This window comes from Dryobates pubescens, chromosome 25 (genome assembly GCF_014839835.1).
Source record: "Dryobates pubescens isolate bDryPub1 chromosome 25, bDryPub1.pri, whole genome shotgun sequence".
NCBI classification, from domain to species: Eukaryota; Metazoa; Chordata; class Aves; order Piciformes; family Picidae; genus Dryobates; species Dryobates pubescens.
The window spans coordinates 7,133,484-7,157,115 of NC_071636.1; the positions used below are offsets into that span (position 1 = coordinate 7,133,484).

The 23,632-nt window shown below is 45.8% G+C and overlaps 2 protein-coding genes across 3 annotated transcripts; one reads left to right on the forward strand and one right to left on the reverse strand.

Annotated features, from left to right (window-relative positions):
- The first annotated feature begins 212 nt into the window (after positions 1-212).
- On the forward strand, positions 213-7,582 carry HVCN1 (hydrogen voltage gated channel 1). 2 transcript variants are annotated; one of them, XM_054173194.1, is made up of 6 exons: positions 213-243; positions 1,871-2,109; positions 2,659-2,763; positions 3,424-3,655; positions 5,730-5,842; positions 6,187-7,582. In XM_054173194.1, exons 2-6 carry the CDS (start codon positions 1,906-1,908, stop codon positions 6,250-6,252), a joined length of 720 nt encoding a protein of 239 aa, XP_054029169.1. In that variant the 5' UTR covers positions 213-243; positions 1,871-1,905; the 3' UTR covers positions 6,253-7,582. The 2 variants fall into 2 exon arrangements, with proteins under 2 accessions (XP_054029169.1, XP_009907910.2); XM_009909608.2 differs by lacking the exon at positions 213-243 and having other exon boundaries at positions 1,733-2,109.
- A 220-nt stretch (positions 7,583-7,802) lies between these two features.
- TCTN1 (tectonic family member 1) lies at positions 7,803-22,272 on the reverse strand. Its single transcript, XM_009909606.2, has 14 exons — positions 22,035-22,272; positions 20,070-20,190; positions 17,919-18,049; positions 16,997-17,163; positions 16,062-16,149; positions 15,079-15,188; positions 12,738-12,758; positions 12,209-12,334; positions 11,064-11,189; positions 10,419-10,501; positions 9,924-10,064; positions 9,467-9,623; positions 8,344-8,469; positions 7,803-7,981 (listed from the first exon to the last, which is right to left on the reverse strand). Exons 1-14 carry the CDS (start codon positions 22,270-22,272, stop codon positions 7,838-7,840), a joined length of 1,779 nt encoding a protein of 592 aa, XP_009907908.2. The 3' UTR covers positions 7,803-7,837.
- Positions 22,273-23,632: the final 1,360 nt, after the last annotated feature.

Genomic DNA, 23,632 nt, shown 5'->3' on the forward strand with positions numbered 1-23,632 from the left:
GGCGGAAAGAGCTGCTAAAAAGGAAAATGGCAAAGTGGGGACCCCGAGGGGAGGGAGACCCCGGGCCGTGGGGTCCGGATCCTTTTGGAGCCTTCTCGGAGGTGGTGGGAAGGGAACCGGCGGGGCCTGGCCGGGGGTGGCGGGGCCGGGCCCGGCTGTGGAAGCGGAGGCGGGGCCCGGGCAGGCTCCGCGGGGCCGGGGCAGCGCAGGGCGGCGGCGGCGGGCGCAGCGGGGACGTGCACGGTAACTGGGGGCGAGGGGGAACGGGGCCGGGGGAGGGAGAAGGGTGCTCTCGGGACTTGGCTCAGCGAGTACCAGGCCCGGGACGAGGGACGGTTGCCGCGGGGTCTACCCTGGGACAGCCACGTTCTTCCTCTCCGGGGCCCCGCCGGGGTCTCTCCAGGAGAGGGGAGCAGACGTGAGCTTCCCCGCCGGCCTTGTGGATGGGGGCAGGTTGAGGAGCTCCAAGCGCGGCCTGGGTCCTAGCTGGTCCATCCAGCGGTGATGACTCCAGGCCCCGCTGCCCGAGTCAGCCCAGAGATGGTTCCGCCAGGAGCGGGGGGCTCGACACCCCGGGGCAGCTCCCCGCGGGGCTCCGGTGTCTGGGAACGAAGGTGTTTCGTGACAGCATCCGTGAGGCCATTTCCATCCCCGACAGCGGGTGACGAGGTGGCCCAGAGCTCATATGTCCCGCAACAGCCTCCACTGATGGGAGCAGATCCCCTGGGGACCCCAAAGACTTCCATTTTAGGGGAGCCGACGGAATGGTGAGCAGCCCCTGGGCACGGGCAGACCCACGGCGACTCCAGCAGGACAAGAGCTTGGTCTCAGCCCCCCGGACGGCTTTGGCTGGGGCCGGATATGCAGCTGTGGGGATGTGGTTGTGTGGCGGCAGCAGGAGCGATTTTCGGCAAGGTTTGTGGGCCCTGCAGCCTTGCTGGACTGTCCAAAGAGGAAGAGTGAACTGAGGGAGCTGGGACAGAGCTCTCGGGTGCAGACGGTGCCTCTCCTGTGGCCGTTCTCAGTGCCAAGCTACCACTGGGATCAGTCTTGGGATTGGGGTGGTCGTGCCCCTTACTGGGTGCCCTCAGGGATGGGCTGAAGCTGGGATGCCCAAGGGTGAGCGTCACTGGCCAGGCAGAAGGGTGGGCATCACCTGTTGATTTGACCTGCAAAAGGCTGAAATAATAGAGGCCCTCGATGTTACTGGAAGGAATTATGGCTGATCTTCAGTTTGGTGGTGTGGCTGGGGGTGAGGTGTCCTCATTAGCCTGGGGGCAGCTGGGCTACAACAGTGGCCACCTCAGGGGCCAACAGCAGCTCTGGGAGCTCAGCAGAGAGTCTGTCATGGACCTGACACTAACAGCGGCTTGTCCCAGCATGTAGGGGGTAAGAGAAAAAATGAAGGGGAGGAAATCACCTGCTGCCAGCCTCTGACTGGGAATCTCCATCAGCCAGTTTCCAACAGAAACACAAGAGCTCCCTCCAATTGGAAATCAGCAGCTGCCTCTGGCATCATGAGATGTGAGATAAGGGATTTTGTTTGGGTGTTTTTTCTATAATCGATGCTTTGTTCTGAGATGTTTGGAAATACCTCATGAGGAAATTCCTTACTGCAGAGCAGCAGGACAGGGTGCACACAGCAGTGGGAAGGTGCGGGGGGCTGCGTGGCACACAGTGGAAGGTGGTGCAAAGCAAGTGGCACCACTGTTAAGCAATTTCCTGTCAGCAGGGCCTGTCCACACCATCTGTCTGCCTCTGAGCCAAGTGTCACACTCCTGTCACGCTTGCTGTGGTGAAGCGAGGGAGCTTCAGCATCCTTGGTCAGATCTGAATGGAGAGGTGGTGACACTCTGCTCTTGTCTCTCAGACACTGGCAGGCTGATGCCAGCTTGATCCGGAGCCATGTCCAGGTACCTGAAGCACTTCACAGTGGTGGGTGATGATCCTGTGCAATGGAGCAACGACTATCAGAAGTGGGAGGAGGAGGAGGAGGCTGGGGAGAACGGGGCAAAGCAGCAAGATTCAGAGATCAAGCTGGAGCCCACCAGGAGCCGTGTCTCTTTCCAGGATGTGATGAAAAAGCTCTTCAGCTCCCACAGGTTTCAGGTAAGGTAGAACAAACAAACCCAGGCCAAAGGGGAATGAGGGTGAGAGATCGCCAAAGCCACTTACGACAGTAGAGCTGATGTGGGATGGAGTTCAAGACGGACTGGGAGCAGCACCAAGCTTGTGAACACTCATGGTGCCCACAGGAGCAGCTGATATCTACAAGCTGAGCTGTCCTGTCAGTAACAAGCCACTGTGCAGCGGGCACAGATGTTTCCTGAGTGGTGATGAGCTTTGGTGCACTCTTGTCATGGTGCCAGCATGGGCACCTGCGTTCCCCTAAATTAAGCTCCCTAAGACCCCCCATGCTAAGTGGTGGGGAATGGCTTAGGTGGTTTTGTGTTGGTGGCATTGTGCAGGAATACCCCCTGGACCTAGGGCTGCAGCACTGGGAGTTTTGGGTGGAAGCAGCAGGAAGCTCTCTCAAATGTGACCAGCTGAGTCAGGGACACAGGGCAGGGTCCAGCTGGACACCATATGTGAATGTTGGGGCATGTTTAATTGAAGGCTGCATTGGAAGAGGGTTTCATGTTGGTTCTTCTCTGACAGGTTGTGGTAGTCTGCTTGGTCATCCTTGATGCCTTGTTGGTCCTTGGGGAATTGCTTATGGACTTGAAAATCATCCATCCAGACAAATACCATATCACCCCAAAGGTAAAATGTAGGGAAGTGTCCAAGTGAAAGTGTCCATGATTTCACTCTTAGGTGTTCAAAGCCCGCTAGATAGGACAACCAGGTGAGCAGGACCCTGATCTTTAGCCTTACTGAACCAGCAGTCACAGGCACATGGATGAAGGTCTGGCAAGGACTTGTGTGACAGCCCTGCATGGTCCACCTGGCTTAGCTCTTGCTGGTCTGTGCAGCAGCTTCATGTTTCTTTGGGCTGCGGCAGGGCTGAATCACTCTTGCACTCTTCTGGTTGCCTTTGTACCTCCTGGTCTGGCTTACCAAAGCTGCTGGGTAACCAGCTGTGCCTGCTCTGATTGTCTCTTAGAGCAGAAGAAAAGTCCCCAGCCCTTCTCCTAGAGCCAAATCAGACATGCTCTGGAGTTGTGGAAGTTAGATGTGGTGTGGCTCAGTTGGTAGCACATAAGACCTTTAATGGGGAAGGTCTTGAGTTCAAGCCTGCAGTGGGCACTAGTATCCTCCCTACTCTAGTCATGAGGTCTGTGGTGACAGGTTGGACTTGATGATCTTTGAGGTCTCTTCCAACCTTAGTGATACTGAAACAAGTTTTCCAGCCTGCCCTGCTCTCGTGCGCACAGGAGGGGTTCCTGGCCTTACCCTTGCACTGTTTTTTTTCACCCTCCCCAGGTTTTCCACTACCTCTCCCTCTCCATTTTAACAATCTTCCTGGTTGAGGTGGGGCTTAAAGTCTTCGTCTATCGCCGGGAGTTCTTCCACCACAAGTTCGAGGTGCTGGATGGGATTGTCGTCATCGTGTCGTTCATCCTCGACATTGTCCTCCTCTTCCTGGAGCAGGAGTTTGAAGCTGTTGGGCTACTGATCCTGCTGCGGCTGTGGCGGGTGGCCAGGATCATCAACGGTGGGGGCGCGTGGTCGGGCGTGAGCAGGGGCTGGACTTTCCAACCTTATCTGAATGATCTGGCCTTACATCTTTGTTCCCTTCTCAAACCAACTTGAAAGGCCCTGGGATTTTGTGCTCTCAGCAGACTCAAGAGTTTCGCCTGTGTGGTTTTCACTGCTGCACTGTGGCCTTAATTCAGCTGGAATTCTGTTTGGAGCAGTGGCCATGTGCTGCTTGTGTGGGTGTGATGTGGGTGATAGGGGCGCAGCAGCTGGCCTGGGCTAGCAGAGATGCTCATCTTTAGCAGGGCAGCACTGGGCACATTCCCTGAAAAGTAATCCATAGTCTGTTCTTGCATCCCTCCCACCTGGAAGGGGAGGGCTCACATCTTCAGGCAACACTTTAACCAGGGGAGCAAGTTAAAACCCTGCCCTCATGAATCTCCTGCTGTAGCAGAGAGGGGTTTACTGCTCTGGGTTCTGCTGCAACTCTGTCATTGCCGCCAGGGATGCTGCAGGGAACATCCCAGTCCCACTTGGAATCTTTATTGCTTGGATTCAAAGAGTTTACCATTAAAAGAGGAATGTAAAATGCCCCCAGATTGGACCTTAATGGCTCTGCTGTTGTAAATTGTTGGTAAATCCAAACACTTCTGAAATAACTGTAGCTGGAAACACTTTATTTATTTTCTGGGAAAGGGTTTGGGGATTCAGAAAATGTGGCAATGTGATTATCCTGAATTCCTGCATGAATCCTCAGCCCAAGTGCTATCCTTTGCCTGGGAGTGTGCTGTTGGTAGGTGCTCTGGACTTGATGCAGCTCTAAGTCTTGCTAGTTGTAATAAAAAGGAAGGATGGCTGGGGCCATGTCCATCCCCTGCTGCCATTTTGATGGGAAGACTGTGTCTGATCTGCAGTGGCTGGGCAAAGGGGAGATGTGAGAGCAGCTCACAGCTTGTTTCAGTTCAGAGTGAAAGTCAGAAACCAGATTTGTGAGAGCCACAGGAACCTCAGTGGCTCGTGACAAACCATTTTGCAGCAGAAAACCAGTAGTGCATTGACAACCTAATCCCTTTACCCTTGGGGGCTTCTGGTTTCCCCCAAGATTTTGGCCATGCACACTCACTTTGAGCAACAGAGGAGATGAAGAAAACCTGCCCCAATCTCTGGGTGTTTTGTGTCTGAGCCTGGGCATGGTTCACTGCCTTCAGTCACTGGTGGTGGCAAGGGACCAGGTTACAGGCAGGTGGGGACTGGTTGATGTTATCGATGCAAATCAGCAGCATTGCTGCTTTGTCTTCGGAAAAATGAACCCCCAAACCCCAAGCCTGCAGTGCTGGAAACAGGCACATGCTGGTGCCTGCCTTCCTGCACGTTGTTCTGTCAGCAGCCGGGGCAGAGCTCTGTTGGGTAGGAAGAACGTGATGTTCTTGGTGCTCTTACCAAGCCATCATTTTGGTTTATTATTTTTTTTTTCTCTCTAAGAAAAGGGTGGGGAAAAAAATGTCTTTACTGTGGGGGCTGAGTTCATGTGTAATAACCTAACAACATTGCAGTAGCGAAGCAACACCTCTGCTTAATGAGAAACTGAATGTCTTTACTGCAGCAACACAGTCTGAAGCCAAAGCCTTAAGGACCTGATGATGTGCCATCTCCTGCTCCACTGGCGGGAGTGATTGACCCTGGGGCTGGACATGCCCTGTGCCCCAGGCTGTTATGTGTGTGTACTGCTGTTAGAGCAGGGCTCCCCAGCTGTATGAAATCAGCTTGTGACAACAAAGCTGCCAGTTATATCCCCACCAGGCTCTGCTGAGGGAGCAAATTCAAATTCAGGATTTGAATGACAGTCTGACTGATTAAGTTGGCTCAGAGACCAGACTGCCTCTTCCCAGCAGACTATCGGTAGCTGAATCCTTGGGGTGGCCAATTTAAAACCCTCCTCATTAAGAAAAGCACTTGGGAAGGGTGGTTTGAAGCTGACAGAACCAGAGCTGGAGCGGAACATGTTTAACATCTTGAGTACAGACCCTGTTGACCTCCTTCTCGTGGCTGGTTTACATTGTAAAATGAATCCACTGTGCATTGTTTTGCAGGAATCATTTTGTCGGTGAAGACCCGCTCTGAACAGCAAGTGTCCAAGGTAAAGCAAGCAAACCTGAAGCTTGCAATGAAGGTGGAACAACTGGAAAACAGCTGCATGGAGAAGGTAAGAAACCACTTTAAACTTAACCAAGGTTTACCTGCTGGCTGCTCCCCAGGACAAGCTGTCCTGGGATCCTTTTGCAAGGTTGCCACTCTCAGCCTGGTTTCTTCACTAGAAAGCTGTAGGCTAAACTGGGTTGAGGAAGCACAGTCTGGCCTGGGCTGTCTGCTTCCTGCAGCTGCTTGTTGCAAAGTGGGGTGACAGCTACCTCTGTCCTACTTACTGCAGCCAGGTTGTCCTGTTTTACTGCAGTCAGATACCTTAAAATAGTTTCCCAGGTTCTCACAGATATCCTCACTGCTGAAATGAAAGAGCCACATGAATGATTTGCCTTTTGTCTCCAACAGGAGCAAGAAATTGAGAGGCTTAACAAGATACTAAAGCAGCACGGACTCAGCAGCGAGCAAAAATAGGTGGTCAGTTTCCTGAGGTGGGGAATTCTGCCCTGGAGAGTGCAGCCTTGTAATCTACCCCCCTGACCTGAACGGTTTTGCTGTCTCTTTGTTTTCTGTTGTATAGTGTTGTCTATAAACATGTACTATTTGACCATGTTTTGATTAACATCTTAGGATTGCAAAATAGTTTTGCTGGAAAATTAATCAGGCATGCTCCCTGTAAACAGTGATCTCATATGACCTTTATTGTACAGATGTACAGTCAGAGCTGCAAAATAATAAAGACCCTTCTTTACAAGCTAAACAACCATACAAGGGCCACTCAGTTTAAATTTCTTTTTCTCCCCTCCTGTGATAATGTCCTTTGCTTGCAGTGTCTTGTAGACCCTTGAAGTACAAACAGTGAGAATCCAGGCTGAGCAGGTCATTCCTTTTCTCAGTGCTGACCACTCATCACTAGTACCTCTCTTCTTTGCCAACCATTCTTCTCAAGCTGTTGGGAGTTTCCTCCTTTCTGTTGTTGCTGGTGTCACTTTATTATATAATGTCTGTTTCAAAAATACCAACACAGCCCTCCTTTAGCTGACAAATCAGCACCAAAACAAGAGGCAAACCTGTGCCACCTTACGTCAGAAAATGCTTTGTTCTCTGTAGCAGATCTGAGCTCTGATACTGAATTCTCTCATCTCTTCTCCCAATGTAAGTGTTCATTTGCAGCCCACTGGGCTATGAAGTTTTTTGTTTCCACAGCTCAGAAATCAGGACATTAAAAGAACTGGAATATGTAAGGACAGATGTAGGTGAGTGGACTGCTGGGAACAGTTTGGCTTCAGAATAGCCATTAAAGAACATATTCTAAAGGACCAGGCCCGTGTTTGGACATAACCTGAGCTTTTTCAGGTACTAGAGGGTCTCTGTGGAGAGGCTGTTTTATACTGTGTAGGGTTCAATGAGTGGGACTCTGGAAAGGTGCTTGACTGTGGCAGGTATCTCCAATTGATTTCAGCCAGAAGCAGCTGGAAGGGTCGTTGAGCTTTTCTGAAAGCATCACTTAACTGCTCGGATCACTAAAGAAAGGTAATTAATTAATGGTTTGGGAAAAATAACTAGAAATGTGGGGCTTATTCATCTATGAAAACAGATAAAGCAGAGGCCTTATGTAATAGCAGGATTGCTTTAATTAACAATGTAGCTCTGCTGTTCAGAGAAGAATGAAGCCTCACTATCCACAGAGCTGCACCACATCCCTGTGCTCTTCCTGTCCTCTCCTCTCCCCGCACTGCCAGGCAGGCAGCTCGGACTGGAGCTGCTTCAGAGCATCTGATGGTGGCTGTAGGTGTGCTGACTGATCACCCAGAGCCACTACCTTGTTCACACTGCAGTTTTTGGCAGATGTATCATTTGGAAATTCTCATTTAATGTGGGGGTTTTCTACCCCCTCAAAGCTTCTGAGAACCCTCACAAGGGCTCGCCCTTACCCTCTTGACCAATTTTAACCCAGTGTGTCTACAACTTAGAAGAAAGTGATGGTCCCTCACAGTGATTGGCTTCAGGAAAAAAAGCAGCAGTGTGGCTTGTTTGGGTTTTCTAATCCATACTTACCTTAGACAAACGGAAAGAAAAAGTCAAAGGGTAACTTCACATTAATGGTGGGCCAAGCTTTATAGCCTGGCACTGCAGGTGAAGAAACATCAGTGAAAACAACAGAACTCATTACAGGAATAGTTCTTTCCCTTCCTGAGGGAAGCTGCAATGAAAATACAGATGGGCATTAGCTTCAGCCGCCTTGTTGTCTAACTGCTTTGTGGGGACTGGGTTGTATTTTCAGCTGTTATTTGCAGTAAGTATTTTTTCATACACAGTTCCATGTTTCTTTCCATGGAAGTCTTACAGATTTATTTTTTTTACTGAGTGTGCTTTTGGCAAGCAGCCCACAGTTGTGTTTGAGTTGGAACAGGAGCTGCTGGGTGCAATATGTTCTAATATGAAGTGTTACCTTTAGATAAAGAGATTAAGTGGGTCACTGTGGCACAGCTGATACCTAAGCAAAACAAGGTACAAGTTTGTTGGGGTTTTTTTAATCTTAAATCCTGTAATTTAATTACATACCTGTTTCAGTGTGGTGGTAGTGATTTTTGCTGTAACATTGACTATCCTGGCTTGTGGATTGACAAGGGATCCATATTTAGTCCACTTCACTTCTATTTCAAGTGATACTGGTATTTGGCATGAGCTCTGAAAAAGGTTATAAATCCCCTCATTGTCTGACTTGTACATGAGTGACCACATTAAACTGGCACAGTGACCCCAAGAAAGCTTGCTCCAGGTTACTAGAGCAACACCGTGCCTGTTCCCTGGCCTGCTGCCTGTGCAGGCAACACAGGTACCTGCAGTCCTGGCTTAGGGGTGTCCCTGTGGTTTCTCCATGGGTGACAAACCCACTCTGTAACTGCACTTTGGGTAGGACTGTTCCACCTGAGCAAGGCAGGACTTTGGCTCTCAGAATGCTGAGCTGGCTCTCTTGAGCAGCTTATGTCAGTAATACCACTGAGACAGGAGAAAATCCTTACCTCTGCTAGGGCAGAATTTGAAAGCCTACAATGTTAAATACTTTTAGTAATTTCTTCTTGAACTGTCAAGTTTCTGGTTAAAGAAATCATTCACTGTTTAGTTGCAGAAGCATGCAGGAAACTTATGTACAAACTGTGATTGAGGGGGTGCTGTCATTCAGCATGTGCCAAGCAGCACTGCCCACCACCAGCAGCAGGGATTATGCTGAGCTGGGGGAAAAAGGGCCAGAAAAAGGAAGGTTTTAAGCATAACTGTAGTGTTTGGGTCATTGCTTCTTGTTAAAGGATTCTTGCTACCTTAGTCTGACCTGGTGTGAGACCACCAAGGACAAACACTGATTCTATTCACTCTTTCAGTGTTGCTACTTGTGCTTCATCCCATCTGAAGAGCAAGACTAGAACTCCTTTTGTACCTAATATGTTGTTTCAATCCATAGCTGAGGTGCCAGGATACCAGCTTCATTAGAAGTAAACCCTGTCCTTGCAGCAAGACTGAAACCTCTTGCTTTTTAATATTCCAGGAGGATTTTACTCCAATTTATTTCTCCTTTTCCCCCCTGCCTCATAGGGCTGAGATGCCTAAGCTGGTGCTGCAGGGAAGGTACAGATCTTAGGATAGGGGAGAGTGAGAGTAAAGGGGGGTTGGTAGTGGTGTGACTCGCCTGTTCTGAGAGGCGGAGGCGAGTTATCGGCACCCAGTCGAGCACATCTTGGGCTTGAGAATTTCCAAATGAGGCCACGTACTCAGGAAAGCTTTGCCCCTTAAGTAAATCTAGGAGGGTCTGAGCCAAGGGCTGGCATTTCATAGCTGCTGTAATTCTTCCAGGGAAAAACAAAAAAATTAAAAATTAACCCCAAATCCATCACTTTGGCACAGTAATCATTTCTCCTTGCTCTCATGCACTATTCAAGCCTTCTGGCTACGGTTGCTAATGCACACAATCTTTTCAAGAGAAAGGCTGTTCTTAATTAAATGACTTTTTTTTTATAATTAAATACTGCATTCCCAGTACTCCTGCAGCAGCATAAATGTCCCAGGACCTGGGCAGACCCTAGTGGAAGGGTTGTAAAAGGGTGAAAAGTACTACACCAAAAAAAGGCACAGAAATGTCCTCTTACCGTAAGGTACAGCCTGATACCATGTTGTAACCAAATAATACTGGAGTTCTGGCTCCCTGTGCTGCCAGGCAGTCCTGGCTGGATGTGCTTTGCAGAAGGGTGAGCTGGCTCAGCTTGTTCGTATTCTGAATGATGCCAGATGTAGCATACAGTTAAAGGGAAATTCAGTACTTGATGTAGTTCATGACTGAAGAATCCTTCATTATATCCTTAAAATATATCTGAGAATAATAGCCTGGGACTCCTCTTACACTGTGAAGATGCACTGGAGAGTACAATGAAGGTCTAAATGTATCTCATTAAAGAGTCCCAGGAGACTGCAGTCAGGACTGAGTCATTTACTACCTTTAAAATAGCACCACCCCGCCCCCCCCCCCCCCCCCCCCCCCCCCCCCCCCAAAAAAAAAAGATACTTTATAAAATAGATCTGTTCTATTCAAGTGTTTGTGAGGATAGACAAGTGCTGCAAACACAGCATCAACAGGGAAAGGATATCCTTGTGGTCGGTAGCCTGCTCTTACAGGCAGTCCAATGACATAACCAGGATTACCACTGAGAGGAACTGGCTCTGTATTTGCCTGCAGTGCAAAAGGACAGCATTAGTTCTGATCCTGTACTGAAATGGCTGGAAAACACAGAAACATTCTGCTTATTTTAGGACCATTAACTGCCTTGAACAACAGAGAAGTTGTAGATGCCTCTTCCTGAGAAGTGTTTAAGACCAGGCTGGAAGAGGCTTTGAGCAATCTGATCTAAGGGGGGGGGGGGGGGGGGGGGGGGGGGAGGCCCTGCCCATGGAAGAGGGGTTGGAACTTGATGATCTTTGAGGTCCCATCCAATCCAAACCATCCTATGATTCTATGATAGTAGTAAGGCTGCTCTGTAGGATCATAACTGCTCTCTAACACTGGAACAGGCTTTGCTTTCTCTGGATGCAGTAACAGTCACAAGCTGACTCTTCTAAATGTGAAAAACAGACTGTGGAGGCCTTTATTGCCCAGTTCTGAAATGCTGCCTCATTTGAGTATCCAGGGCGAGTTACATTTTACCTTGCTGCTAACAATTGTTCTGATTCAAGTTTAATAAGTTTTGTAATTAAATGTCTTTCAACAAGCCACCCATAACATCTCCAGCAGTTACCTGAGCAAAGCTGATTGCAAAGCTCTGCTGTATGGAAAGTGCTTCTTTGTTAATTGCCCCCAGGACAAAAGCAGCAGCTGCTTCTATTATTTCTCCTGCGTCTGTGTATGTAATGTGATAACTCACCTGAAAATGAAACATTTTAGATACTAATTAGAACACATATGTAAGGGTATGAAACTGGGAGGGGGAAAGGAACTTAAAACTCCCCAGTATTGTTTTCTGTCTTCCTTGCTTAAGAAACACTCAACTATATGGTAGAGAGAAAATGTATCCTCTAGAGGCTGGAGCTAGGCTTAGTACAATAAAGACATGGACTTCTTGGAGTGGGGCCAGAGGAAGCCACAGCAATGATGGAAGGGCTGGAAGCCCTCTGCTGTGAGGACAGGCTGAGAGATTTGGGTTTGTTCAGCCTGGAGAAGTCTCCAGGGAGACCACCTGCTGGCCTTTCAGTACTTAAAGACACCAATAAGAAAGCTAGAGACAGACTTTTGAGCAGGGCCTGTTGTGGCAGCACTAAGGGGTGATGGTTTTAAACTAAAAGAGGGAGATTTAGACTTGAGAGAATAATTATTTTACACTGAGGGTGGTGAGACCCTGGCCCAGGTTGCCCAGAGGGGTGGTAGATGTCCCATCCCTGGAATCATCCCAGGTCAGGTTTTCTGGGGCTCTGAGCAACCTGTTCTAGTTGCAGATGTCCCCGCTGACTGCATCAGGGTTGGACTAGGTGAGGTTTAAAGGTCTCTTCCAACCTAAAGCACTCTATGACTTCATGGTAAACCTCTTCTAAGCATAAGCCCAATGTTCATCTATTTAAGACAAAAAGATGATTTGCACTCTGCCACCACTGTGCCTGAAGTCATCTTCTCCCAAGCATAATGTAGATGCTAACCTCATGTTACTGTCTGGTATGTCGTAAAAAAGGAATTTGATCCTATCTCTGTGTTAGCATGTAGTTGTTATTTTGTTGCAAGCCACTCTCTTTTATCCCAAAGTCAGTGCTTCTCCTGTCATATTTGCTTTGGAGATGTCACAATATATGGAAACTGGCCTTTCTCACATCTTTGCCATTTTTGAATCAGAAGTGAATTGATGCATAGCTGCTTTGCATCAAGTGTGAGGAGGAAAAGCACTGTCATACCTACCCCAAGAACTATATTTATGCACAGTTCCTCCACAATCTCAGGGAGCCTGAGGACATCATTACCATTAAGTAAAGTCTGTGTTCCATTTGGGGACTGGACAGTTATGGACTGGACAGTGATATTAACCTGGAAAACAAATTCATGTCATTTCTGAGTGCTGTGTGTAATTAATTTTGGCTGCTTCTGTATCACTATACTTGTAACTGGTCCAGGTTCTGCTGCACAGGGCCAGCAGTCAATAATCCTATGAACAACTGCTATGTTACATGTATTGCATGCACAAAAGATTCTATTTTTAGGTAACTGGGGAAGGTTTCTTTAAAAGAGAGAGTTTTATGTGAGGCTTCAATGTCTGCAGGTAGCATAGCTGCTAAGTATCATTACTCACAGCAAATGATACAATTTTTAAATGTAAAGATTAAAGACAAATTCCCTGTTCTGATGCACCTGCTGAAAAACTCCCACTGACTGTTAAGTGAGTAAGAATTTTGCCCCCCAGCTGTTCCAACCAAGGTAGGAAGGCACTTACCATCTGACTTGATTTGGGCACCTAGAGAAGAATAAAAGAACAAATTCAAACAGCAGCAAAGGTAAGGCCTATTACATGTAGTTAAGTAAAGCACTTTAAAGTTTCACTGCTTTGCCTATTTAGCTCTGTATCATTACAATAATTTTAATACTGGGGAAGTGATTAGATAAACACTGCTGTATCCAAGGGGTGTGGAAAACAACTGCTGCTCTTTGTGGCTAGTAAGTAAAATCTTACAGCCCAGTCCTCTTCTTCCCCTGGAAAATTTCTTAGTGACTTCCACCAGTTTTTCATCTGGCCCTCGAGAAACATACAGTGCAGTTAATAAGTAGTAGATTCATTTAGTGTGGCCCTTGGACTATTTGCAGCAGCTCAGACCCATGAAACACTGAAAAAGGTTATTGACATGTGGCCCAAAAAATGCATCTTAAGTTTGTGCTTCCACTGTTGCTGTGCACTATATCGTTGGACCTTTTGAGGGCGTCAGAGAACAGCGTTCCTCTTGCAGATCTGTGCAAGACCACTGGGCTTTGGGATTTTTTTTTGGTCAGTTTAGGAAGGCTGCCAGGCTGCTCCTACACAAAGAAATTAAGAGGTTTTGTTGTCCTGGTTTTTTCGTTTGGGTTTTTTTTTATGGTAATGAGTCCATAGTTTCACAGTCTCTAAACAAAAATGAGAAGCAAGTAACCTCTGGTTATGCAGCATGTGGAAATGTCCAATTGCCTCACTGGGAAAGTTCCACCAAATTCTCATGGAAAGGTAGAAATAGCTCAAGTTGCTCAACCTGGCAGTGAGCATGGGCTCTCAGCCATGGGGTTTTCTGAAGGAACTGCTGTACCACCCCTCTCACCAGGGCTCCCAGCAAGTCTCCCTGGGTTGAGGATGTGTTTTGCCATTTCTTTTGCCGGCAGCTCCACCTGCTGGCACTGGAAAGGCTCCTTGCTCTGCCCTATGACCACCCTGTCCCAAATACCAACTCATTTTCCTATGGTCACATCCTATCTTTATCTCCCTCTGGGAAGAGAACCTTCCTACAGACCATCATTAGCACCTATTGAGCCTTCTCCAGTTGTGCCATCTGATCCTGAATGTCCAATGTACTTTGGACAGGACTCTGACCTCTCCCAGGTCAGATGGCTGTTGTAACTGGCAAAGCAGCTCATGGGTAATGTGTTCTGTACTGTTCTAGTGAAGAAGGAATTCACCTTGTAATTCAAAACCATTCAGCTCTTTGGAGTCTGTCCTGAGGTGTCCTTTTTCTTTTTAAAGAACTATAATTTTGGGTGTATGTGGAAGCACAAAAAGCCCTTCTGAGGCAGAGTTCTCTCCACCTCTTCCACAGCAGGATCATCAAAAGCTAAGATCTGTGAGTGACCCTCTGCTGATGTTAATCAGGTCCTCAAGCTTCAGGAGAATGATCCCACCTGTGAAAGTGTGAAGTACTTCCTGGGCTTTTCTTCACTGTTGAGAGCTTTGGAAGTCCTGAGGAGACTGGAAGGGGCTCTAAAGCAGTCACTCCCTCTGGAGTACTAACCAATTTAAACAATCAAATAAAAATATTTTAATGGTGGAGAGCCTGCTGGTTTTTGATGACCTTCAGCTTCTGACAGGAGCTATCAGGTAAGGTATGTGTTTCAGTTTTGCATACATGATTTTTGTCTTCCTGAGTATCTGTAAAGGGGATCTACTTATGCATAAGACACATGGTTCAGTTAAAAAAGGAATGAAAAAGCAAGCTTAGCTTTGAAAAATAACCACAGACCGAATTTGGTAGGAGGCTGAATACAAACAAATTTGCTCTCAATGGGGTAAAAGGTCATGGTCTTTGAGGGATATAAGGCAAGCTCAGCATGTGTGTGCAATACCTCACTGTTAAAAACTGAGGCTTGTTGTGGGTAAGGTGTATATGCAGAGGATTAAACCTTAGAGGTTCTTCTTTAAGCGCAGAAGTTTACCAGCTCTCAAACCCCCAGACTTCTTACCATTATGTATCTTGGTGACAGGCTTTTTGAAGCAGCCTGAACGTGCACAAAAGCACAGAACTGCTGCCACTGCAGTAAGCACTAGCTCAGTGACTCTAGTTTGTCTCTTCAAGACCATTATTTCTGTTGGCTAAGCAGAGAACAGTAAGTGCTTTAAATGAGTCTGTTGCCAAAGCTTGAGGGAGAAACACTTTCAAAGGCTTTCTGAATAAAAGTCCATTGAAGATTCTTATTTATTTATTTTAAAATCCAATTAAAACACTAAAACCTTTAGTTAATAGAATTCCCTTAATTCTGGAGACACAAGAAGATAAGTAATATTAACAGTCATCTCTATGATTGTTCCAGATCACACTTACTGCTAAAATGCTGGAGTTGATGTAGAACAGCATACTAACTGCTTGAATGTCACCACAGTTTTCCACACTTACTGATCTAGTGCATTTTGTAACCTGGTTGACTAAAAACCCTGGGGGGGGGGAAAAAAAAAGTCCCAAAGTATTAATGACATTGAAGAGGAATTATGCAAAAGAGAAAGAAAAAGAACAATATAAAAACTTCAAATATAATCCAAAAGTTAAAGTACAGGTAATTTCTATTGCAGATAAGGTTTTATGAGAGCTATAAAGAATGGTATTTCCTCAGATTCTCTTAAAATGTTATGAGACAAAATATTACTTCTTAGCAATAGAGGCTTAATAAAAGCTAGAAGATTTATGACTTCATCTTTGAGATCTCGCAAGAGACTTTAGTTTTTCCTGTGCTCATCATCATGATTTTTATGCTACCCAGCAGGGTCTGGAAAATGCAGGTGTGTGGGTTAGGTTGTGCCTTTTTTTTTTTCCTCTCTCCTTCCCCTCCTCTGCAGATTTTCAGGAAACTGTGTGAAAGGTTAAAATGTAGGGCTGAAGTCTGCAAGTCTGGCTTGAGTTGCATTCAGGCTGTGAAAGGAACCTCGTTTTACCAGAGGGACATCTGACAAAGGTCACCCAGTGAGGTCTTCCTTTGTGTAACAGCCTCTTCCCTCATGGTGTCACCCTTGTATTATTTCATTAAATCAATTATGCCAACCAGAATGTTCTATTGTTGGATAAACAACCCATTAACAAGACTCTCTTCAAGAGTTACATATCTATCTTTGAAGGGTTAATACAGATGCAATAGAATCTATGTCTAAAGGATCCCCAGAAAAACAGAAACTAAGTGAAAAAAATATTGGTTCATGAACCTTTATCTGAGTTTACATTTGTGCCAATTTGGTGACTGATTAAGCTCAGATCAAGTTAGAGCAAAATACTCCAAAGCAAACAAACTGTATTGGAACTCCAATAGATTTTCTGACCTGCAGGATTTGCATCAGAGCACCAAGAGGAGACAACAGGGCTAGGCAGTCTTAGAAATGCATCCACTGTCTGTACAGGAACACCATACTGCCAAATAAAACAACATATTCAGTATACAGGTGTGTTTCACTCCATGGAAAGTTTTGGAGTTTCTATTAACAATAAATCTGCATTAAGTACTTATGGCCACTCCAGCTGCCAATAGTATTTACTACTTTGAGCATGGGTTCTTAAGCCACTGCCAACAGCTAACAATAGCAAAACCAGCTACTTATTTATCAAATATCTTAAAAATCTGATTTTCTTTTTAAGCAAGTGTCCTGGTTTTGGTGGGACAGAATCCTAAGCCAGCTATAGGCTGCAGGCCATAAGCAGTTTGGAGTCAGCCAGGGCAGCTGACCTGAGTTGGCTACAGGTATACCCCAGACCATAAACCTCACATTCAGCATAAAGGGGGAAGTTTGCAAAGCAGAGGGAAGCCTCCTGCTATAGAACATCATGCTTGGGGTCCTCCTGGCCCTGCTCTTCTTCCTTGTCCTGCTCTTAAGGACTGCCTTCCCATTTAGTGTGACTGCTCTGCCTTTGCTGGGCTGGGTATAACTTTATATACTCTCTACTGGCATCAGTTTAGCAATTTCATTAAATTCATTTCAATTTGTGAGTCTTCTCCCCTTTTCCCAATTCTCCTCATCTGCTGGGGAGAGGTCACAGAGAGACAGATAGAGAAGCTGCTAGAGTTTTGCCCCAGCTAACTGGAGATGATAAGCCATGACAACACACCACACTTCTTATTTTTACATTTCTATATTTGAAGAGCAAAATAAAGTTTTATCTTGCCCAAAAGAACTGCTTTTTTTTCCAAGCAGGTACAACCAATAATCAATTGTTCTTCTATGGAACAAGTGAATGCTAATTCAATCAGATGATTACCTACCTCATATCTGTAAGTTTCATTTGCATCAGAAGGATTTTGTGCATCTGTGTTCACATCCCAGCTGTCAGGCTCAGCACTGAAAGCAGCACTTCCAAACTGTTTAAGCAACTGATCAAAGTTTTCAGACGTAGGCATTTCAGGGGAGCTGAAGGAGAGTGCTTGCTTGTCTGTCAAAACATTTTAAAGACTGAGATAGCTTTTAAGATAAGAGATACAGAAACAGTATTTAGAAGAGTTTTTCACTCTGGAATTGTTAAAGACTCAGCTATAGAAAAATATGAATATGTTTTTTCTTTAAGGAAAGCCTTCTCTTTGATTTGAGAGAAAACCTAGGTGGAATCATAATTCATCACTTTGCCCAGATTCATCAAAGCACAAACTTGAAACTTAAGGAGAGAAGCAAATCCTTCTCTTTCAAAATCAGTTTCTAACATTGTCAGATGTCCCAAAATAAAGACATGCCAATTAGTGTCTCCAGTTTCCATGCTAAGTATTCAGATGACTACTGCACACAGTCATCATTTAATTAAAACAACATGGTGCTGATCACTTCTTGCTTCTCTGCAAGTCACTCAAAGCTGGCCATAAAGGTTTTGTGCCACTGGTGATTATTACATGGTCACAATCAGGAAGGAGTCATGATCAGGATGGAAAACAACTGTAAATATGACTTACTGAGAATGATAAGTTCTTTAAAAACAACTCCCAATTTTGTTGTTGTTTGTTGTAAAGAAGACTAACAGAGTATGGAGATGTTTTAACTCCACAGTTTCACAAGCACAAAGATTACAACATGAGAACTGTGAGTATACACAGAATAACTCTGACAGGTTTAGTTACTTTTCATTTTAGCCTTTCTGGTAGGTAAAAAGCGTATTAAAATAATAGCACAATAGTATATACTGGCAACAACTCTACTTACAGTTTGCAGCATGAATGCAGAAAACACTGGGATTAACTTGGTCAATTAATTTAAATCTCATTTCTGGGGGATTTGCTTCAACATCAAGTGAATACACAGCAGCTTTCTGACTACAGAGACGGCTGTCACCTCTGCAAACAATAATAATAAACTAAATCATCCACCAGAAGTTTCTACTGACCATATTTTAAAGCTCTTCTCATGTATTGAGGCAGCAAGGAGAAAAGAACTGAGGAGATTACTCTTTTCAACACAATTTGTATAGCAAATGTGTTTCCCCAGGACATTTGTATTGTTTTATACTGTGTGCTTAGTAATAAATAAAAGAATTCTCCAACATGTTTCATCTAGCAGAGGAAACTGTGTGAGCAGCAACATGAACAGACAAAGCAGGGGGAAGGGAAGAGCCTGCCAGTAATAATATTAGAGCTAAAATGACAAATTGGAATGGATCCAGGTGGCATGATATACCACAAATTCAGGGTTCACCCCAGGATATACAGGCTCAGAAGCACTTTTGTGAGTGGGAAGTATAACCTTTAGGGTCAGGTGCATGTAGGTACCTTTTTTTTCCTGGCATTTAGGCCAAAAAATTGGACAGTTTGGGGAATATTAGATTAATATTCACTTCAGAAGAGGTGGGGGAAAGTCCTGCTTGAGATTGATGTAAAATAGTTGCCAGAGTGAGAAACAAGGTGAAATAACTCATCCAGTCTAAGAAAAGTATTTGTAGATGTACCATGGGCTCATCAACAACAGCCCAGAACGGCAGCAGGCTGCACAGCAAATGTGTGAGTTCATACCCAAAGAGTACTGGTGTGTCCTACATGCTGGAAATACAAGATGATGATCCCTGTGAAACTGGTACTTAAGCAGGGTTAGAGCAGTCAAGGACAGGTACTGAAGTGCTGAAATCACTTTCAGAAATTAAAAGCATGAAGTGAAACCTTTCCATGAGGTGAACCATCTGTTAATAGGACCACATCTTAAGCATTCTTTTTCTGCTGTTCCAGAGACTCGAAAGCCTCTCATGATCAAACCCTTTCAGCAGATAACAGAATTATGCAAATGTATACCAATCTAGATGTAAATAATGGGATCCACAATACCTGCAGTTATTGAAATTTGCATGGATGAGTATTTCACACAGAAGAATTTAGGAAAAGAAACACAACTTTATGCATTTCTAGTTGACAAAGACAGAATAGTCACCTGAGGCAATTAAACTGTCACTCAGAAAGGCGTTGATTAGACCTTTCTGGCACATCTAAATGTCTATAAAGGGGTTGCAGTAGTTATTGTGTGCAAGAACAATAAGAAACCACAGTCTGGGATGACTGCTAATTCAAATTTCAAAGCACCAAGAATAAACCCCAGTGTTCAGATTGGCATAATTTATGCAGTAGGTGGGTTGAAGAGCTGTACTTCGTGTTCTGAGAAGTCAACAAAAGATCTTTTACATTATGATTTTGAAGTGAGCTTTCTTAGGTCCTTTCTGAGAAGATGAAATCAGGTTGAGGTGCTTTCAGGTAAACTGTAAATAGCAAAGAAAACTATTGGTGTTACTTTGCTGACACAAAGTTACATTTGACTGTCAGTAAAGGGACAGACTGGCAGTGAGGCAGCAGGCTGAGATGCTGGCCTGTAAAACTAGGATCAGAATGATGCTCACACTACTTCATGTGGCCTGACCAGATCAATTTTCTAGCTGATATCATAAACCATCAGGAAAAAGGTTACTGATAAATTGCTGATGACTTGTGGAGGTGGTCAGATGGTCCCATGGTATCAGCTTTCTTAACTTCCAGAAACTCTGTAATACTGATGCAGGTCTAAAGAGGAATTATTCTTCCCCCAACAGATGGAATCACCACAGCCAGCATCATCGTAAAAGTGGAGAAAAGCAAGGATCATGAGTACAGTAGAGGGAATAAGTGAAAGATAAACTAGTGTGAGAACAATTTGCTGTTCAGCCTGGTTAGGACCAAAAGTTCCCAGGCTTAGTGCAAGAAGGACTGGTGAAAAGGTAGGCAAGGAGTTAGAATGGCAGCAGAGTTAGGAATTGATAAGAGGGGAGGATAGAACCCTTATAAATGCATGGAGCAAATAAACCAGGATTTTGTGTTTCATATAAGCTATTTATCCACTTACGTGACAACGGGGACTGAACATGTAGTAAAGAGACTGAATTCAGCAGCGCTGCAATCAGGGTCACAGCAGCAATTTGTGTCACACTGTGCCACCAGCAGATCACAAACACACAGTTTGGCAACTGGAGGAGAGATTTAAATTAGAATTAGAATTGGAACTTGACACATTACAGAATGTTCCCCAACACTTTAATTTTTTCACCTCGCCTTACTTCGACAATGGCCAAAAGTCTGCATCCAAATTCAGGTACATTTTGTAAGTTGTTTTTAAAAGCCATCTTTGCTGCTGCTTAGCAAATTTGTTTGGAACACAGTAACAAAAACAAGGACACATGAAAATCTGATGGCGTGTTCCCTGTGAAATCATAAAGAACAACTGGAGTTAATAGGAATTTTGAAGGTAGGAAAAATAAACTCAGCTCTGCAGAGGGGAAAAGAACAGAGGGAAACACAGTATGTTTAGCTACTTGTTTCAGCTTATTGGGGGGGGAAAAACAAAACCAAACCCAAAAGAAACATTGTGATCAATCAGTGATGTTTACAAGTATCAAGTTATGTCCCAGGGTCCAGTGATCTCTTTTTTTCTGACATGCCAACGTGAATAGTGGACTTTTTTCTTAGATACTGTGAAATATTATAATAGTACAGAAAATAATTTCTACCAGTGAAGTGTCTTGATAATTTTATATATATATATAATATAATTTTATATATATATTTGACAACTTCTTAAAACATACTTAGGTTTTCAGGCTTATAAATCAAATAGATATTAGTGGGCACAAACTTGAACACAGGAAGTTTCACCTAAACGTGAGGAACTTCTTTTGAGCGGTGGAGCACTGGAATGGGCTGCCAAGAGAGGTGGTGGAGTCTCCATCTCTGGAGTCATTCAAAACCCTTCTGGCTGCTGTCCTGCTCAACCTGCTTTAAGTCAACCTTAAAGGTCAATTCTAAACCCTACCATTTTGTGATGCTGATCTGCTTAACTGTTTAGGAGTGTTGCTGCTCTGTAATAAACCTACAGAACAGCACAAAATGTAGAAAATGAAGGCCAGCACTCCACAGACAAGGCAAAGGAAGAATAATTTTCCTAACTACTGCTTCTATTTCAACTCCACTATTTTCAGTTTCTCTCGAGCCTCCTGGATGCTTTCTGACCATTTGAACAGTATTCAGGCACTTCCTGGAATCTCTGACTGTTCTGTTAGCACTGGAATCCTTAGCTCACCTTGTAAACAAGAGAAGTTTAAACATGATTAGATTGCAAGGTTATGCCTCAGAGATCATGGATGTAAGTCTCTTTTCCCTAAGGACGTATGCACTGAGGCATATTTAATTTGCAAGTAATCTAGGGAACCTGAATTGATGGCAAAAACACTAGGAAATCAAGAGCTCGGTAAAAGCGTGCCTAGCAGTAAGGAGACAGTGGGGAACACCTTCTGATAGCACACTAACAAAAATTCATGAGCTCTATTGCCATAGCACCGCTATGTGTCCACAGAGCTGGGGCTGAACCAGTGGTCTTGGAGCAAGCCATGCATGCAAACAGCTCGGTGTCTAAGTAAACTCCCCCAGCACATTCAGGGTAAATCTGGGTCCCCTTTTCGAGGCCGCGACGTGCCCCGCGGGCTCAGAGCGGAGTGCTGGGTGGGCAAGAGAACCTGCCCTCTCTCAGCACCGGCTCACAGGATGCGGGGTCACCGTGTCCAGTAGCAGAAGGCTGTGTAGGGATTACTTTGGCTGGAGTGGGGTGCTCGGAGCTGTTCTGCAGCACAGCCGTGATAAATCCCGGGGGGGAAAGCAGGGCAGTTGCCGCGCAGGTTTGTTTCAGCCCCGGCCCGCAATGGGAACCGAAGACGGGAACAAGGGTTCCGCGACAACAGAAGATCGAGAGAGGCCGTGAGCTCGACTTCCCTTAGCCGGGAAAAGCCGCCGCCGCAGACCCCGCCCCTAGGGCACCCACCGTCCGTCACGGGGGCCGGGCCGCTGCGGGGCCGAGGCGGGGAAACAGTGCGGGTCTCTGATGGCGCCGCAGGGCTCGCCTCGCTGGACGTGGGACCAGCCTCGCTGGCTGAGGGGCTCGCCTCACTGGGTGAGGGACCACCCTCGCTGGACGCTGGCTCCACGCTCGGCTCTGCTGCCCAGAGCGGCAGCAGGAGGTGGATAAGCAGGAGGGTCCCGATCCGCAGCGCCGCCGCCATGGCAGCGGCTCCTGGGCCGCCCCTATCAGCGGCGCGTTAGTGCGGAGCGCGGGGCACCACGGGAAGGGCTCGCCTCGCTCCAGGGCATCACGGGACGCAAGCGAGCTGCTACGGGGGGGCAGAGTTGGGAGGGGGTTTGCGTTTATGGCCGGTGGTGGTCGGGCCTTGGTCGCTATTTCCCGCCACCCTCAGCCTCTTTTGGTGCAGGGAGACTTGAGGCGAGGCCACACATTGAGCCTGTGGCTGGACGTGGCCTCCTGTGAGGCTGCCCCGCTTGTTTCCCTTCGCCGCCGCCGCCGTCGTGGTGCCTCACGCCACCCAGCCCCTTCAAAACCAGCTCAGTGCAGTGGCAACCCTGCTGCCAGTGGCCCCTCAGTGTCAAGTGCAGTAGGAAAAGGCTTAAGGTATAGCCACCCAAGTGTAAACCATGTACCTGTTACGGGAGAAAATGCTGTTGACAGGACATACGTGAGAGAAAAAACTGGACGTTTAGCTCATTTTTGCAACTTTGGGTTTACCAATCTGCTATTCTTAAACTAACTTTTAATGTTAATTTCGCCTTTTGAAAGGGTGCTGGGTCCTTAGTGCTTAGTGTGCATAATAGTTGATAGTAATTTTGCAATATGTGCAGGTATTTTTATACTAATTTGGAAAAAGTGGGCTAGAGAGTGCTAAATGATCGTGATTCCTTATGGTTATCTTCCAGGTGTTAGCATCCAAGCACCAGTTACTACCAAGAGGTGACTTTTTAAAGTTAGATTTGCTGAAGGTTGTGTTCTGCCTTATCAAAACCAACCTCACGACACTTGTTCCTGTGTCAGACTGAAGTATATTGTCACAGTGTCTCTTTCTGACGAGGTTTATTCCTATCACCTTCAAGGAGAACTGACAAAAGCTTCAAGGCCACAAGAGGGCATGTTCTCTTTCACCTTTAACACAGTTGACTGCTCTCCAGGCTAGTCACAGCATCTGAACAGCACAGCTTCATGAGGGCATACAAATTTAGTACACTGGAGATGTTCCAGCTTCTTCTGTTGAGAACTGAAATAACTCCAGAGTGCACACAGCACCTTTGTCACTTCTTCATACTGTCCTCTGCTGAAGTGACAATTTTTCACCAAGGTGGTGGTCAGTTATGCAAGACAGGACTGATGTCTGCTCATGCAACACAAGGCTACCAAAGTCATTTGATATTGTCAAAGAGATGGTAACTTAGAATGGATTTGAAATAGCTCCTTATGTGGCAAAATCCTGGAGTCATCCTTCCTCTTGGAAAGACCTTGTTTTTCTAAGGAAATGGTGACATGAAGGCCAGAATCTAGTGTACTTCACTGTACCTCAGACCTCTGTCTGCCTTACA

Excerpts from the sequence above, each read along its gene's own strand:
- TCTN1 (XM_009909606.2), bottom strand. The coding sequence starts at position 22,272 with ATGGCGGCGGCGCTGCGGATCGGGACCCTCCTGCTTATCCACCTCCTG. Across the intron at positions 20,191-22,034 it reads CCCGGCCCCCGTGACGGACG|TTGCCAAACTGTGTGTTTGT; the intron begins GTGGGTGCCCTA and ends TCTCTCCTCCAG. Across the intron at positions 12,335-12,737 it reads TGCCCAAATCAAGTCAGATG|GTTAATATCACTGTCCAGTC; the intron begins GTAAGTGCCTTC and ends TTTGTTTTCCAG.
- HVCN1 (XM_054173194.1), top strand. The coding sequence starts at position 1,906 with ATGTCCAGGTACCTGAAGCACTTCACAGTGGTGGGTGATGATCCTGTG. Across the intron at positions 2,110-2,658 it reads TCAGCTCCCACAGGTTTCAG|GTTGTGGTAGTCTGCTTGGT; the intron begins GTAAGGTAGAAC and ends CTTCTCTGACAG. Across the intron at positions 2,764-3,423 it reads AATACCATATCACCCCAAAG|GTTTTCCACTACCTCTCCCT; the intron begins GTAAAATGTAGG and ends CACCCTCCCCAG.